At 33.4% G+C, this 16,818-nt stretch overlaps 1 protein-coding gene and 1 long non-coding RNA gene across 6 annotated transcripts in view; one reads left to right on the top strand and one right to left on the bottom strand.

The window, feature by feature from the left end:
- LOC141373621 (uncharacterized) overlaps nucleotides 1–9,314 on the top strand; it is a 36,314-nt gene extending 27,000 nt beyond the window's left edge. Inside the window, exons 2-3 of the long non-coding RNA XR_012379829.1 lie at nucleotides 2,802–2,974; nucleotides 9,015–9,314. This is a non-coding gene — a long non-coding RNA (uncharacterized lncRNA). The remainder of the gene's footprint in view (nucleotides 1–2,801; nucleotides 2,975–9,014) is intronic.
- The window catches only part of CCDC88A (coiled-coil domain containing 88A), a 116,821-nt gene that overhangs the window by 44,018 nt on the left and 55,985 nt on the right, over nucleotides 1–16,818 (bottom strand). For all 5 annotated transcript variants that reach the window (XM_025868810.2, XM_025868811.2, XM_025868812.2 and 2 more), the window contains exons 8-13: nucleotides 15,713–15,885; nucleotides 11,253–11,334; nucleotides 8,686–8,844; nucleotides 7,103–7,249; nucleotides 5,882–6,026; nucleotides 2,763–2,947 (exon numbers count right to left, since the gene is read on the bottom strand). In XM_025868810.2, the coding sequence (XP_025724595.1) occupies nucleotides 2,763–2,947; nucleotides 5,882–6,026; nucleotides 7,103–7,249; nucleotides 8,686–8,844; nucleotides 11,253–11,334; nucleotides 15,713–15,885 (891 nt within the window). The remainder of the gene's footprint in view (nucleotides 1–2,762; nucleotides 2,948–5,881; nucleotides 6,027–7,102; nucleotides 7,250–8,685; nucleotides 8,845–11,252; nucleotides 11,335–15,712; nucleotides 15,886–16,818) is intronic.

Below are 16,818 nucleotides of genomic sequence, written 5' to 3'. Positions count from 1 at the left end.
AAAGTAAAATTTTAATTACAGTCAAGTAATTTCAGTGAAGAAGGAAGAAGAGAATATAAAAGCATGAATGAAAGATAAGAAATAGTGATTTAAGTTTAATGAGGAAACAGAAAGGGATTAGGTTTAAAATAAAAAGGAGAGAGGGAGAAAAAAGGAGAATAATACTAGAGAAAAAAGGGCTGAACAAAACTCCAGCAAATGTTTATACTCTAGGTTTAAATTTCTTGTCAGTTACACATTTTAAAGATATGATCAAGTATGTGGTTAATAAGGATAAAATAGCAAATTCCAGTTTAAATTATGCCAAATTGATTTTCCCATTAGTATACAACGTATTCAAACCAGGCAATAAAAGAAAATAAAGATTTAGCTATATAAAATATTCCACTTCAAGTTAAATATTAATTAAACCCTTATGTCAATAGTGAAGAAGTCTAAGAATCTGAATAGTCTTACATAAAGCAAGTTGAATTTTCCTGTTTTATTATCAATGGAAGATAACCATATATGGAAGACCATCTTCCAGTAATATCTCAAAAGCATCAAGTCACAAATCTTATCCAGTTACTCAGTTCAACATATATATGTTCAGGAAGGTTTTAGTTATTAATTATGAATCCAGTTCTCCCATTAAAGATTGAAATATATGGGTAACAGTTATTTAATTAAACTCATTTGTTGTTTTATATGAATGGAATTCAAGTGAGACATTCAGTTTACAAAAGACATCTTTCATACAATGAATTTATAAAAAATTGCTAGAATCACTAAAAATTTATTAGAATTCAAAGCTAACTTTAAAATCAAATTATAATTTCCAGACCCAATTATAATGATAACCAAAATAAAAATGTTCCAAGTTCTAAATAACCACTCCTACTTTTATACTATATTGGTTGTCAAATGCTTATTAAGATTATTTGGTTAATGGATTAAAGATGATGCAAAAATGTCTTAAAAGAGTAAAAATCTGGCAAGATAATCAAGGAATCTATTTGCATTATCTAAGGCAGTGGTTCTCAAGGCATGGTTCCAAAAAACCAGGAAGACCATCACTTAGGAATTTCTTAGAAATGAGAATTCTTCACCCCTACCCTAGGCAAGACTACCAAATCAGAAACGCTGGGCATGGGACTCGGCAATCTGTGTTTTAACAAGTCCTGAAGGTGACTGTGATGCATACTATAGTTCAAAAACCAATGGTCTAAAGGTTAGGGAGATTTTCATAAATGTCTAAAGGTTAGGGAGATTTTCATAAATGAGTCTAGATACCCAGAATCTAAAGAAAAAACTAGACATGGCTGACTAGATATAGAAATAAAAAGGAATACATAAGGACATATGTATAAGAATATTTATTATAGTATTGTTCACTGTGACCAAGACCCAGAAACAAAAGTGAAAGCACATATTGGGGAGCAGATGTGATAAATTCTCTAGATGATAAAAATACCATGTATGTTGTCATGATACAATTCTATTTATCTACAATATGTGAATGTGTGTATGCAGAAAGATACTCAAAAATAAATTACTTGGTCTGTTGCACAACTGGAATATTTCTGTTGAACCAAAACCTAGTTAAAATTCAGGTTTCATAGTGCCTAAATTGTGGTCCTTAAATACCATTTCCCACTAAAAGGAACAAGGGCTTTCTGGAGAAATGGCTATCTCCAGATTTGGGGCAGGAAATGTTTAAGAGAAGTATATTATGGCAAAAGCACAGAGGTTCACAACGGGTGCTAATGTGTGTCACAGGAATTCAGAAAGAGGTAGGATATAAGAAAAACAAATGCAGTAGATTGAAACACTTCAAATATTTTTAAATCCATGAATTCATAAAGACACTAAAACAAAAAACTCATTAATTATCTCCGGAGGATATGAGAGAACCAATTCTTTACCAGGAAACTGGTAGATAAAGGGAAAGAATCAAACATTCATCCTGCTTTTCCCATGAGAGTTCCTTATCAGGATTTTGCAACCTCTGTTGAATTAAGGGATCAAAGCAAACCTTTTCCATGACAACTAACATGACAAAAAGAAAGACAACTAGACATGTACCTCCTGACTGAAAAAGACTCCTTACAAATGTTCTTACTAAAACCTCGATTTGAACCTGATTAAGCCTACAGATAAAAATAAGACCTACTGGGAACAAAAGAACTTGCGAAGTGACACAAAAAGGATGCAGTGAGCAAAATCTAGACTGTAGGAAAACTAGATTAAACCACCTGGTTTTTTTAACAGAAAAACTACTAGGTAAAAAGAGTAAACTTTACATTAAAAAAGACAACAGACATCAGTTGATTGAATGTACTGATCTTATTCTAATTCAGACTTGAACAAAATGCAAAAAAAAAAAATCCCAATAGATTTGGAGAAACTGAAATGATAACCAAATTCTATTAAATTTTTAAGTGTGATAATGTCATTGTTCTTGTTTTTTTAAAAAATTCCTTACTTTTAAGAGATATATAAGAAGATATTTATTGGTGAAACGATACCATGTTGAGGATTTACTTCAAAATCATCTAGTGGTTATGGGGAGAGCAAACAAGGGTAGAAATAAAATTGCTATAATTGTTGAAGCTGAATGAGTATAGAAGTTCGTTCACTTCACATTGATGTATGTTTGAAAATTTCCATAAGTTAAAATAATGAGAGTACATTAAAAACTGGAAAATAAACATTCAACCACAGGGCTATTTATACTTTTACATATATTCTTTAACTTACATTAAACATTAGTTTTTATTTACCTTTTTACTTAGTCTTTGATTTTCTTTTTCAATTTTCAGGATCTTGGAAGTGTTGCCTTCTGCAGAATCCATAGTACTCCGAAGTTCTTCGACAGTTTTTGTCAGACTCTGGTTTTCCATCTCCAATTTCAATAACCTGCTTGATGTTAACTCATTCACCTCATGGCCCAAGGATTTTTGTGGTGCTATAATAATGAAAAATACCGTCACTGGTAAAACTATTCTCATTATTATTTAAAATAATGAGTGTAAATGTACTACATCACCTGGTCCTTAACTTGATAAAAAATTTATAGTTATACAAGATAGACAAATGAAAAAAAACAAAAGATAAAAGATGGGTAAACCTTGAATTTTTAATGCACCCATGAGCATTCTAGAGAAAAAAAAATACAAAATTTAGACTGAGTGGACTACAGAGTTTCAGTTCTAGTTTCATGAGAAACTACTTGACAATGCCCAAGCCACTTTAACCTCAGTGAATCTTATGTTACTTGTACAAAATATAGTTATTCCTCTGTGTGTCTCACAGAGCTATCGTGTGATTCACATAAGAATTATAAAGCATTTCCTATGCCACATCTTCAAAAATTAAAGGAAGACAGTCTAAGGGAAAAAAAGAATCCCAACTTCCTAATCCTGATTCTGAGAAACACAAGACAATATACATTGGTCACCTCGAAAAAGTCTTTCTCTAAATGAAGAATTGCTGCTAAACTTGAGTATAAAAAGCAACATGTATACCATTTTGCCAAAAAATTCTATTTCTAAGTAGATTTTAGCTTATTACATTTTTAAAAATAAGAAAATTCAGTTTCTAGTTCTATATATGATGCAAGCCAAAAATATTATTTTTAATAACCCTACAGCAGATTCATTAAATATTTTGATGATATAAAAATTCAGATTTAAAGTGAAATATGATACCTAGATTCATTTTGAAATCTTAGATTTCAGGAAGGGAAATGGAGACGTATGGGAAGGCACTCTAGGTCTATCTTTGTGTATGTTTGAAATTCTCCATCATTAAGTAGAGAGAAACACACACACACACAAAACAAGATATCCCCAACAAGTATATAAGCATACATTCTTTTCAAAATTAGGTAGACTGAAGTAAAGAAAGCCTCAAATCTTAGTTCTAGTTTTTGTTCTAGTTAGCATATTATTCTTTAATTGAAAGCTGGTACAACTGATAGTCACTGACTTTTTAAATTCCATTAGTTGTCCAAGTCTTGAAGTAAAACTACTTCATGATCTGTAGTCATGCATTTCAATTAAACAAGATTAGACTACAATACTCAATATACCTTACGAATACTTTCAATACTATGACTGCATTTCAAAGTTGCTTCAGGTCAGACTATAAAGAAAAAGGATGCTTACAACACATTTTTAAAAAGTAATCTCTATGTACAACATGGGGTTTGAACTGAAGATTCCAAGATCAAGAGCTGCATGTTCTGCTGACTGATCCAGCCAAGTGCCCCCTTACAACACATTTTTAACAAAATATTGTTTTGTTAAATAGGGAGGCTGTCTACATGATAATCTTAGGTGAAAAAAAGAACCTGCACTGTATATAGACATTGACCTGATGATGTCTAAAATATCTATTTGTGTGTAGAAACATTTTGGAAGCAAATTTTTTGAAATGTCAAAAGTCACTGCAGAAATTATTAGTGACCTTCATTTCTTCCTTTATATTTTTCCACATCTTGCAAATTTTCTAGAAAGCAATTCCCTTGTATAGTTAAAAAAACAACAATAACACACCACATTAAAACAAGTATTCAGGTCTATGATCCTAATATGAATTGCAAAACAACTGTGATGATGATGATGATGACAAAAATAATAATAATAAGCACTCAAGTGCCTACCATTTACCAGGTATTCTACTAACAGCTTCATAAGTAGTAATGAATTCAGTCCTTGCAATATCCCTAACAAGGCACATACTATTATTGTTTCCACATTAACAGATGAAACTCTTAACTGTGTAATTTTAACTAGTAGTAGAAAACAATTAAGTCTGAATTGTTTTCTTTTTAACTCAATTCACAAAAAAATACAGTAAAAAAGTTCCACAAGTCCTTAAAGTAACACATCTCAGCAAGTTCACTGGCTGGATATCATCATTACTGTGCAGTGAATTTACATGGGGTCCCAGAATTTGGAATTAGGTTATCATGTGTAAAATTAGGAAAAGCCTAATGGTAATAAATATGAGCCATCTTGTAGAAGTAATTATCCTGTAAGCATCAGACTATAAGCTCTCTCAGACCTATGTCTACCTCACCACTATATCCTCAGGGCCTGGTATAATATTTTACACATGGTAGATCCTTAATAAATATCTGGAAGGAAGGAAAGCAGGTGAAATAATCTAACACTGGGTAACTGAGGAATTATGGAACTAATCTAATTCAAATAAATGTGACATGGGCATAATTTCAATAAAGTAAATCAGTATTAGCATAATCAAACCTATAACCCAAATAATTATCTGGGGGTCTTTCATTATCTCTAGGGTAAAATTGGGCTGGACTGGTTGGTAGGTACAGTGCTAAAATGGAGTACATATATTGATGAAAGTAGCCATGAAGATCCTTAACTTGCTTTACACTGGCTACATACTCACCTAAGAATCTTCCCACTATGTTACAACTTCCTATTTAAGTCTGTCTATAGTTAAAGAACAGGTTAACCAGGTAATATGACTTTTCTGTTCTATTGAGTAGATGGCTTTCTTTCCTAAAATAAATTAATAAACTGGTATCCCAGCTTCTTGTGATACTAATAAGAAACAGTGCGCCTAAATGACTATCAAATCTGTTACTGTGCTCATAAAGTTGAGTTGTAAGATGTGCAAAGACATTTTATAATGTTTCACTTCTTGATTTTGCATACTCCTTCCTTCTTATCACCATACTGAAATATGTTCAACATGGAAATGAACATATCACTCTGTGAAATCATACGTAGAGAGACATCTGGCCTCCTAGATATCTCCAGCAGGGGAAAATAAAGAATTGTAAAAAAAATCAAAAAATGTAAGCATAAATACAACTTCACATATTCATTTATCCATTTAAATAAAAAAATACTGGGAATACCTTCGGAAAGTTCGCTAGTTCTGGATATTTGTTCCAACTCCCAGCCAAGATGTAATGATTCATCCATACTTTGTTTCTGTGCCATTTCCAAGGTCATATTTTCTTCCATTAATTCTTCGATTTTTTTTCTATCCATATCACGTTCCTTTTTTATTGTGAGGGAGTAGGAAGAGAAATGAAAGCTAACAAACTGTGCAATTTCAAGCTAAATACTCTATTACTTATAATTTTTATTTATCAGAAACTGAATAATATAAGGATAAATTTTGAGTTCCTTAAAATTTTCAGTTTGAAGGTGATAATCAGTTATAATTATTCATACTGGTCACTATATTGATCAGGTATCTGATATCCTTTTTATTTTATTTTATTTTTAAGTAATCTCTACACCCAACGTGGGACTCAACTCACAACCCAAAGATCAAGAGTCACTGACTGAGCCTGCCAGGCACCCCGTCTGATATCCTTTTAAAGTGGCCCTTGGGGACCCTGAAAACTCCTTCATATATTTCAATATATACAGTAAATGATTTCTGACCCAATACTAAATTTTAGCAAATAGTTTTTTTTAATTTTTAAAAAAAGATTGTATTTATTTATAGGAGGGAGAGAGAAAGAGAGAGAGAGAGCAGGAGCAGGAGGAGGGTAGTGGGAGAGGGAAGAGGGAGCCTGACGAGGGGCTCAATCCCAGGACCCAGGGAGCATGACCTTAACCAACTGAGCCACCCAGGCATTCCTAGCGAATAGTTTTATTTCTACATTTTTTTATTTAAAAAGAATTTTTTTAAGATTTTATTTTATTTGTTTGTCAGAGAGAGAGAGAATGAGCATAAGCAGGGGGAGCAGCAGGCAGAGGGAGAAGCAGGCTCCCTGCCAAGCAAGGAGCCCTGTCCCAGGACCTTGGGATCATGACCTGAGCAGAAGGCAGATGCTTAACCGACTGAGCCACCCAGGCCTCTCTATTTCTGTATTTTAAAGGCATACTTGCATAATAGCTTATTAGGGTTTTTCAAAGCAGAAGACAAAATTAATCATTAATACCACTCTGTAACAAAAGCAGAAATTTATATACTCCTGTTTTTATAAAGAGTTGGAAGCATCTAATTTATTTAGCCACCTCTTCTCTGTTAAAGCCACAGGAGTTAGTCGTCATTGTCATTATGGGGAAATCAGATGAATCTGAGAGATTTCCTAAGAAGCCAAGCAACTGTTCAACCTTACCATTTCCATATCATGCAGTTTAGCCTTTAGTTGTAAATTCTCTTTTTCTAATTCATGTAATTTATCAGAACGAGCTCTAGTTCCTTCTAATTGATCTTCCAACATGGTTTTTGTTTCTAATAAAACTTGATTGTCTTCTTTTAATTCCTATGAAAATTTCAAATAGGCTTTATCACAAATATGTTAATATCTGTTAATTTTTCAAAGCTCTGAAACATAAAAAATCTTTACTGTAAAATAAGACATAAGCTGTCTTTATCAAAAGTTCTTTATGCAAGAGTAAAAGCAACTGAGTAACAGAGATACAGTTGATGTTTTCCTGGTTTCATTTTTTTTCCCCCTCAGAACTTAAGCTATTATGCAAACATAATACTCAGTACTTATGCTAGGATGAGTAACACTACTACAGTTTCACATAAAATTGTCAGGGTGTATTTAAATTTCTTAGTCACAAGGATAAGGAACTAAGTATAACTAGTCTTTCTGATATTTAAGATACAATCTCCACAGAATCAAGGCTAATATATATATATATATATTTTGCTGCAATAGATCTCTCTACTTAAACTATAACTTGAAAGTGAAGCATTGGGTTTTTGAGTAAAATACCAATACTTGAGCTAAGACTCACACAGATCATAAACTAAGACTCCTATCAATAGATATTTTATATCAGCATCTTGAGAAAATGCTTAAAATCCATACGTATGTTTTGAAGACATGTGCTCACAAATCTGTCTTGCTAAACTACATGTCTGTGGTTTATAAAGTCAAAAGAAAGTATATTAAAACAGTGGCATTTATAAGGATCTCTTAACAGTGCCATGCATATACCGTTTAAACAAATGGCAAAGAATTAATAAGCACCTTGTCTTTGCTATCTACTGGGTCTATTTTTGGGTAACTTTCAGGCTAAAATGTTCTAACTATCTTTTTATAATGTTTTCACTTCTTGATTTTGCATACTCCTTCCTTCTTATCACCATACTGAAACTGATAAAACTTTCCTCTGTTTGGAGAAATGAAGAAATTAACTGAGAAAGAAAAACAGAATGTAGAAGCAAGGATCGTCAAATTCTTGCTGTCAAACAAATTCATGTAACACTGACTGCAACCATTAAGTAAGAAAAGCTGTCTTTTCTACACACACACACACACACACACACACACACACACACACACACACACAAGGGGAGACGGAGAGAGAGTGCCTTCTTAATCCTAGTTTAGTATTGAGTTGAGACCAATGATCAGAAACATGCTTTGCTTTCACTTCTAGAAACAAGTCTGAAATTAGTAGAAGTATATATTTTGACAATGTGGGAAGGACTTCAAGTCTTCCTTACCTAAATAAAAGAATGAAAGAACTCCAAACAGCTCAATAAAATTAATAATGTCCAGAGATCCCTTTTTACAAGTATAAGCAATATGCTGATCTACCATAAAATAAGCACTTAAAGTATTTATAATTTGTTCAACATTTTAAAAGTTTCTTAAATTTATTATGTGCATTTTAAGTGCATTTTGAAAAACCTAACTTTTTAAATAAAATAATTATGAAGAGCTTAAATTATGCAACATACCTCAACTCTTGCCTTATAAAATTCAATATCATGTAGTCTCTCTTTATATCTGCTGACTTCACTTTCAAGCTTATCCACTCTGATAGCTTTTTCTCGAAGTGCATCTAATTCATCTCGGTACATTCTAGCAGAACGAGCATCCGAAAGCAAGTTCATGTTCTAAATATAAATACATATTAATATTTTCAGTATTATTTTCTATTTACAAATTGATAACCTCTGGTTGCACAACTCAATGAATTTTCTAAAAAAACCCCAATGAATTGTATCCTTTAAATGTGAATTTCACAGTATGTAAACTATACCTCAATTAAGCTGTTTTTTTTAAGATGGAGAGATATAAGGAAGCTACTGATGACGGCCGGTACTGACGACTGCTACACCTTGACCAGCAGCTGCACTGCCACCCTGGGCAACTTCTGAGGCCATTTCCAAGACCTACAGCTATCTCAACCCTGACCTCTGGAAAGAGACTGTGTTCACCAAGTCTCCCTATCAGGAATTCACTGGCCATTCTGTAAAGACCCACACCAGAGTCTCTGGGCAGAGGACCCAGGCTCCAGCTGTGTGGCTACCACATATTAAAAACATTAAGTGGATTAAAGCCTGTTAAAAAAATAAAAAAATAAAATGGGGAGATATATGAAGTCTTTTTTTAAAAAATCAAGAATACAAATTATTTTAAAATAGGTTTATATGCAAATACTAACATGCTTACATACAAATTTTTAAATAATGATCACTACTGAGGAATGTAAAACCTACTCAGGATATTTTTAAATAAGTTAACCTCTAGCTAACATAACCATCTGAAATTAATTAAAGGTGCAAAACTTTAAAATACAGGATAGTGAAAACACAGAAGAAGCAAACTGTATTACTAAAGTTGATCATTAGTTACTTTAGAGAAATTATGCTTTTATCCAGATATGTTTTAACATACCAAAATCCTGCTGAGTTTTTCTAAACTTCCAAGTGAATATTAGTTGCAAGTGATTAGTGCTTATCTTAATAACATTTTAAACAAATATCAAAAATTAAATCTTTAAAAGCTCTCTTGTAATCCTTTAGAACAAGTTATCAAAGTATGACCCAGGGACATCGGTGGGTCCCTGAAACCCTTTCAGGGAATTCATGAGGTCAAAACCATTTTCATAATAACACTAAAACATCATTTGTTTTTTTCATTCTCATATCTCATGAGGGTGCAGTGGAGTTTTCCAGAGGCTACATGGCATGTGGTATCTTAACAGACTGAATGCAGAAACAGATAGAATTCAGTAGTCTTTAATTAAGCCAGGCATTAAAGACATTTGCAAAAATGATTAAAAAAAAAGATTTACAAAAATGTAGAAGAGTAGCATTCTTCTAATTTTTTTGGAAAATAATGGTAATAAGCATATAATTTTTATGTTAACATGGAATAGGCTGAGTATTATTTTTAGATAAATATTTTTTAAATTATAAGTTTTAATTTCTTTTTTTTTTAAAGATTTTATTTATTTATTTGACAGAGAGCGAGTGGCAGCAGAGGGAGAGTGAGAAGCAGGTTCCCCACTGAGCAGGGAGCCCGACGTGGGGCTCGATCCCAGGACCCCGGGATCATGACCTGAGCCGAAGGCAGACGCTTAACTGACTGAGCCACCCAGGCGCCCCTCTAAGTTTTAATTTCAAATACAGAAAATACCAGTAGGTATAATCCTCATTAATTTTTAAATAGTAGAAAAGAGCCTTGACACCAAAGAGATTGAGAACCACTGTTTTACAGGGAGCACACATACAAAAAAACCATGCTCCCAAGAAGAAGCAGAATAGCAGTCACAACGTATCTAGAAATGAAGATTATGATTCCCAGTATCATTCATATGAAAAGGTCCCAGTTTAGGATTCCACAAGTGGCGTATTCCCTGAATTTAAAATAGCAAGTTAGGGAAAGTAAGGAGAAGAAATAATTGTCTAGCCTTACCACAATCCTTACCATTTATGGGTAAAAGAAGACTTCATGCCTACCTCCAAATAAAAATGAAACATTACAAACGTTAAAAGAAGTGAATTCTTAAACAATCTTGGCTCAAGATGAGAAAAAACCACAAAACCTTAGTAAAATAAAAGTAACTTTTAAAAGGTAAAAAGTTTTGATCTTAATACTTAAAAGAAAAAGAGTAAAAAATTAAAAAGCATTCTGTCATCTGTAAGTTAACATAAAGCATTACCAGAGACTAAAGACTTAGGGAGATACACATAAAGCAGCACAGTTTACAGTAGAGGTATTCCAGCTCCCCAGCCCACGGAAGCCAAATACATAAAAAGAGAAACTTGGAACTACCCCAGTTCTAAAAGGCTCCTTTGAATTCTAGGGAAGTTTGATATCACTGATATAGAAAAGTAAAGTCCAAAGACTTTGATTTCCAGGGCTCTGGCATTTTTGAACAGAAAAACACTGAAAAAGTCATCTTTAAGCTTCAGTAACCTTATAAAACATTAAGGTAAATGTTATAAATTTTAAGCAGAAAAATCAATTTCCAATTACTTACTGGTCCCATATAATAAAAGTTTCAGGTACAAACCTCTTGTTGCAGCCTTTTTAGTTCTATTTCCATCTGCTCAAGTTCTTGTTTACAGTCCAACAACTGTTCAGTCTTTTCCTCCCTTAAATGAAAATTTATTAAATAATCAGTTTACTGTTTTTGAAAACCATGATCATCATCTGCATTAATACAAATGTATTATCATTACTGAATATCTAGTTGAAAATCCTATTAGCCATACGCTAACCCAGGGGAAAAAGACAAAGAAATGGATATTAGGAATGTATATGATTACATGTCATCAATCAGATTCCTCCTTAAAATTCCCCAAAGGCTAATAACCTCAATGACTGACATCCTCTAAGTTCATAAAGTAGTTTCTCTCTCTTCATTTTTCTTGCCATCACCCGTTCTCACTCTCCTTTTTGTCTTTCTCCCTCTCAAAGACAAATAAACTGGAAGCGTTTTTAAGCAAGGCACTACTATCTGGGTCTAAGTCTTAAAGGATCCCCAACTATTTTCAACATTTACAGTGGCCTAAAGGAAAGTATACACTGCTATACAGATACACAAAATCTTTATATCCTTATTGGTTTCTTCCCTGTTGTCTATAAACATCTTCAAATTTTCTCCTATTATTTTTTTTCTTCTTACACTCACTACTTTACTTCTCCCATTTTCTAACTCCCTTTCAGAGCCAAGCTGCTCAAACTCAAGTTTCCATTCACTAATTCTACTTTTTCACCTTCTGTTCTTTAATAAAAAACGGTAAATGTTCATTGTATAAAACAATCCATTGCTGACATTTCATCATACCTGTACTTTCTTTTTGAGGACCATAATTTTTAATGAAGAAATAGTCCCTTTCTGAACTCCATTTTTCAGGGCAATGAATAATGTTTTGGTAAATAAACCTCAGTATACATAAAACACGGTATGTTTAGGGGCACTTGGCTGGCTGAGTTGAAAGAGCATGTGATACTTGAACTCAGGGTCAGCATGAGTTCAAGTCCCGTTCTGGGTGTATTTTACTTAAAAAAAAAAACACACAAAAAACCCACCCCATCCTCTCCCCAAAAACCCTGTTTCAGGCCAGATTTATAAAAGTACATTACATGTTTAAAGGTTCTAAATATAAACTGTCAAACAGCCCTCCAGAAAGGTCATTACCAATTTATAATGCAAACAGCAGATCTAAGTGCCTATATGAAAAACAATTTAATAACTGAAAAATGCTGTGTTACTATTCTAATTTGCATTTGTTTGAATACTAAGACAACCTGGAAGAAATGGGTAAATTCCTAGAAATACACAAACTACCAAAACTGAAACAGGAAGAAATAGAAAACTTGAACAGACTGATAACCAGCAAAAAAACTGAATCAGTAATCAAAAAACTCCCAACAAAGTCCAGGGCCAAATGGCTTCATAGGCAAATCTACCAAACATTTACAGAAGAGTTAATACCCATTCTTCTCAAACTATGGGGTTTCTTTTTGGGGTGATGAAAATGTCTTGAAATTAGATAGTATGTGATGGTTTCACAACTTTATGAATATACTAAGTCACTGAATTACATTTTTAAAGGATGAGTTTTCTTTTTTCTTTTTTTTTCTTAACATATAATGTATTATTTGTTTCAGGGGTACAGTTCTGTGATTCATCAGTCTTACACAATTCACAGCACTCACCATAGTACATACCCTCCCCAATATCCATCACCCAGCCACCGCATCCCTCCCAACCCCTCTCCACTCCAGCAACCCTCAGTTTGTTTCCTGAGATTAAGAGTCTCTTATGGCTTGTCTCCCTCTCGGGTTTCATCTTGTTTAAAGGATGAATTTTCTTATACATAAATGATCTCAACAAAGCTGTTATTAAAAAAAAGAATTTATAATTTGTATGAAAGAAAAACTTTGAAAATATAGGATCCATGGGGCAGAGAGAATTATTAAAGGAAGTCTTTGATAGTGTACTAACTACTGCATAAAAGTGAAATTTATAAGAAACTAATTATTCCATCCACATTGCAAATTAGGTGAGAATGTAAACTGGTACAGCCACTCTGGAAAACAGTTTGGAGGTTCTTCAGAAAGTTAAAAACCCAGCAATTACACTACTAGGTATTTACCCAAAGTATACAAAAATACAATTTGAAGGGATACATGTACCCTGATGTTTATAGCAGCATTATCAACCAAACTATGGGGGCGCTTGGTGGCTCAGATGGTTAAGCATCTGCCTTTGGCTCAGATCATGACCACAGGGTCCTAGAATCAAGCCCTGAATTGGGCTCCCTGCTCAGGGGGGAGCCTACTTCTCCCTCTTCCTCTGCCCCTCCACCTGCTTGTACATACACGCGTTCTCTCTCCGTCAAATAAATAAAATCTTTAAAAAAACAACAACAACAATAGCCAAACTATGGAAAGAGCCCAAATGTCCATTCACGATGAATGGATAAAGAAGATGTGGTGTGTATATACACAATGGAGTACTACTTAGCCATCAAAAAGAATGAAATCTTGCCATTCGCAGTGACGTGCTAGAGTGTATTATGCTAAGCGAAATAAGTCAGTCAGAGAAAGAAAAATACCATATGATTTCACTCATATGTGGAAGAAACAAAACAGATGAACACATGGGAAAGAAAAAAATAAGAAAAAAAGAGAGGGAAGCAAACCATAAAAGACTCTTGAAAATAGAGAACAAACTGAGGGTTGATGGAGGGGAGGTGGGTGAGGGACGGGCTAAACGGTGATGGGTATTAAGGAGGGCACTTGCTATGATGAGCAGTGGGTGTTGTATGTAAGTGATGAATCACTAAATTCTACTCCTGAAACCAATGCTAAACTATATGTTAACTAACTAGAATTTAAATAAAAATTTGAAAAGAAAAAAACCAAATTGCAAGTTATATTTTTACTCTGCATGTCAATAAACTAAAAGCAATTATAATGCACCATCTGTAAGTAAGTATGCTACTAGTTAATCTGCATGTTCTCATTACAATTATTTATTTCCATTACATATAAGGCAACCTGAACTATTTTTAACCACCATGATTTCCATACTTCATTATTTTAGAAAGATCTGTCCCAACAAAAAGACTTAGAGCAAATGTTAATAAAAGAAATCTGTGAAGAAACACATTTTCAAAGGACAAAAAGACGGTATTTGATGAAATGTTAGTTATTGGGAATACTTACTATATCTGGTATATTTACTTATTCATTAATAATATTCACTTATATTTTCCAGTCAGCATATGAGAAACCAAATTTTATCAATATCTCTAAGTTGTTTGGGATTTTAATACACTCCATGGCCAAGTAAATTTCATTTAAAAATCAAATTCTAATATAGTGCAAAGTGTTAAATGAATTCACAACCATCATTACAGTTCTAATTGCATGCTTTATCTAAAGACTGGAGAAGATTGTGCTAAATTATATGGCACGAACTAGTGTTCACTGTTTAGGCTATCCATTAACTGCCAGTCAAACTAATAACAGCAATCTCTTCCCTAATTTTCCTGGTGCAGCTGTTTATAGAATATCCTGGGCGTGTTCACTTCGATAGATACATAATAGTGCAGACATCCACAATGAAAGCTGTATTTTTTTTTGTTTTCAAATTTTCCTATAGACTGTATATTTTTTCTACCTTGCATATTCAATCACTTTCTTAAACTAACTGCTTTAAATAATCAGTAAATAAACTTAATTGTTATATTGTGGCTTTAAATTTTAAATCTATACTCTGAAGCCCAAATTCCAGGAAAACAAACCAAAAAGAAAAAAAAAAAAAGAAAAGAAAAAAGGCCCAAACATAAAAATCCTTTGTTCTTTTTAAAGTACAAAATAAAAAATCTCCAGCAGAGACTGGTTATGTCTTTACATGTGATTCACCAAAGAATGCCTATGTGACATTTACACTGACATTTCTCAAATGATCTTTGAAAGTTAAATAAATATAATTTCATCAGCACTAACCAATCTGAATATTTACCATGTCTAAGTACATGACTCAGGCATTTCAAATACTCAACACAGAAGATACACACAAAATTATTTTCTGTAATACTGTATGCCAACAATTCGGTCTTTTATAACATTAATTTTTAAAGAGTTAAACTTATTGACCAAATCAGTGGTTGCCAGTATTTTAGATTTCAAAGAATATAAAATTTAAAAAAATTAAGAAGACCCTAATTTGCCAAGGAAGAAAAATATTTTATAAGAGAAAGATCATTGTAATATAAGAAAGGTAGGAAGGACATAAACTCAGAATAAAGGACAATCTTTAAATTGATAAGATCTAGGATTAGGAAAACTTTATGCCAGTCTCCTTATTTTTCTCATTTTGACAAATACTAGTGAAAACTCTGACACAAGCTAGCAGTTGGAACAACTGATCTATATTCCATAAGCTGAAAAAACATTTTTAGGTCACCTTTGTGACCATGTAAACTCAATAAGCCTTGGAAATCACCAACTTACAATTCCTGCCTAAGCCTTCTTATTTTTGCCTTAGCATCTGCCAGTTCCACTGACAGATGCTGTCGACTTTCTGTTCGCTTCATGCCTGGAGAACCACAGGGTGACTGTGCAGATGAAGAGGCATGGGGTAAAAAATGAAGACCATCCCGTTCTTCAGAGAGTTCTATGATAGTCTAAGGAAATATAGAAATAAACACAGAATCACTGTTAGTATTCTACATATCACAGAACTAAACACATCAACACTATTCACTGTCTAAGTACTATCCGATAATATCAAAAACAATTCACTGGTCAAATGGATTTTAACTTTGTGATAGCTCTTTTTAAAAAGTTTCATGCAACAGTTCATGGATTAGCTATTTACTAGATAACACCAGAATAAGACTTAATACTTTTTTCCCTTTCTAATTCTTTAATAAAGGAAATCAATTCTGCTAAAATAACTACACTAGAAAGCAACTGTTAGAAAGGCGTAAAAGACCTGTTGACATAGAAAAGAAATCAACCCAAGAGCAATATGTCTGCAACTATGCTGTCCAATATGGTAGCCAGTAGCACAAGCGGCTATTTAATTACAAATTTTTTTAAAGATTTTATTTATCTACCTATTTAGGAGAGAGAGAGAGAGAGAGAGAGAGAGAGAGAGAGAGAAAACACGAGCAGGGCAAAGGGGCAGAGGCAGAGGCAGAGGCAGACTCCCTGCTAAGCAAAGAGCCCGATGTGGGGCTCGATCCCAGAACCCTGGGATTAGGACCTGAGATGAAGGCAGACACTTAACTGACAGCCACCCAGGTGTCCCTAATTACACATTAAAAAGGTTAAAAATACAGTTCCTTAGTCACACTAGCCATATTTTAAGTATGTAACAGCCACATGTAGCTAGTGGTTACTGTATTGGACAGCGCAGAAATACAATCTTGCCATCATTGCAGAATTCCACAATACTGCTCTAGAATTGTAGACAAGGATCTCAGAGGAACCTAAGAGAACCTCAGGGATTTAGTTTAATCTCTTCGTTCTGCAGGTAATATAACTGAGGCACAGAGACTGATTTGTCCATGATCACAAAACTTGTAGTAGCGATGCCAAGACTCCAGGGCCAG

This window comes from Callorhinus ursinus, unplaced genomic scaffold (genome assembly GCF_003265705.2).
Source record: "Callorhinus ursinus isolate GAN/ISIS: 27379988/994484 unplaced genomic scaffold, GSC_fseal_2.0 scaffold10, whole genome shotgun sequence".
Taxonomy (NCBI): Eukaryota; Metazoa; Chordata; class Mammalia; order Carnivora; family Otariidae; genus Callorhinus; species Callorhinus ursinus.
This window is presented reverse-complemented; position numbering and strand designations above follow the sequence as displayed.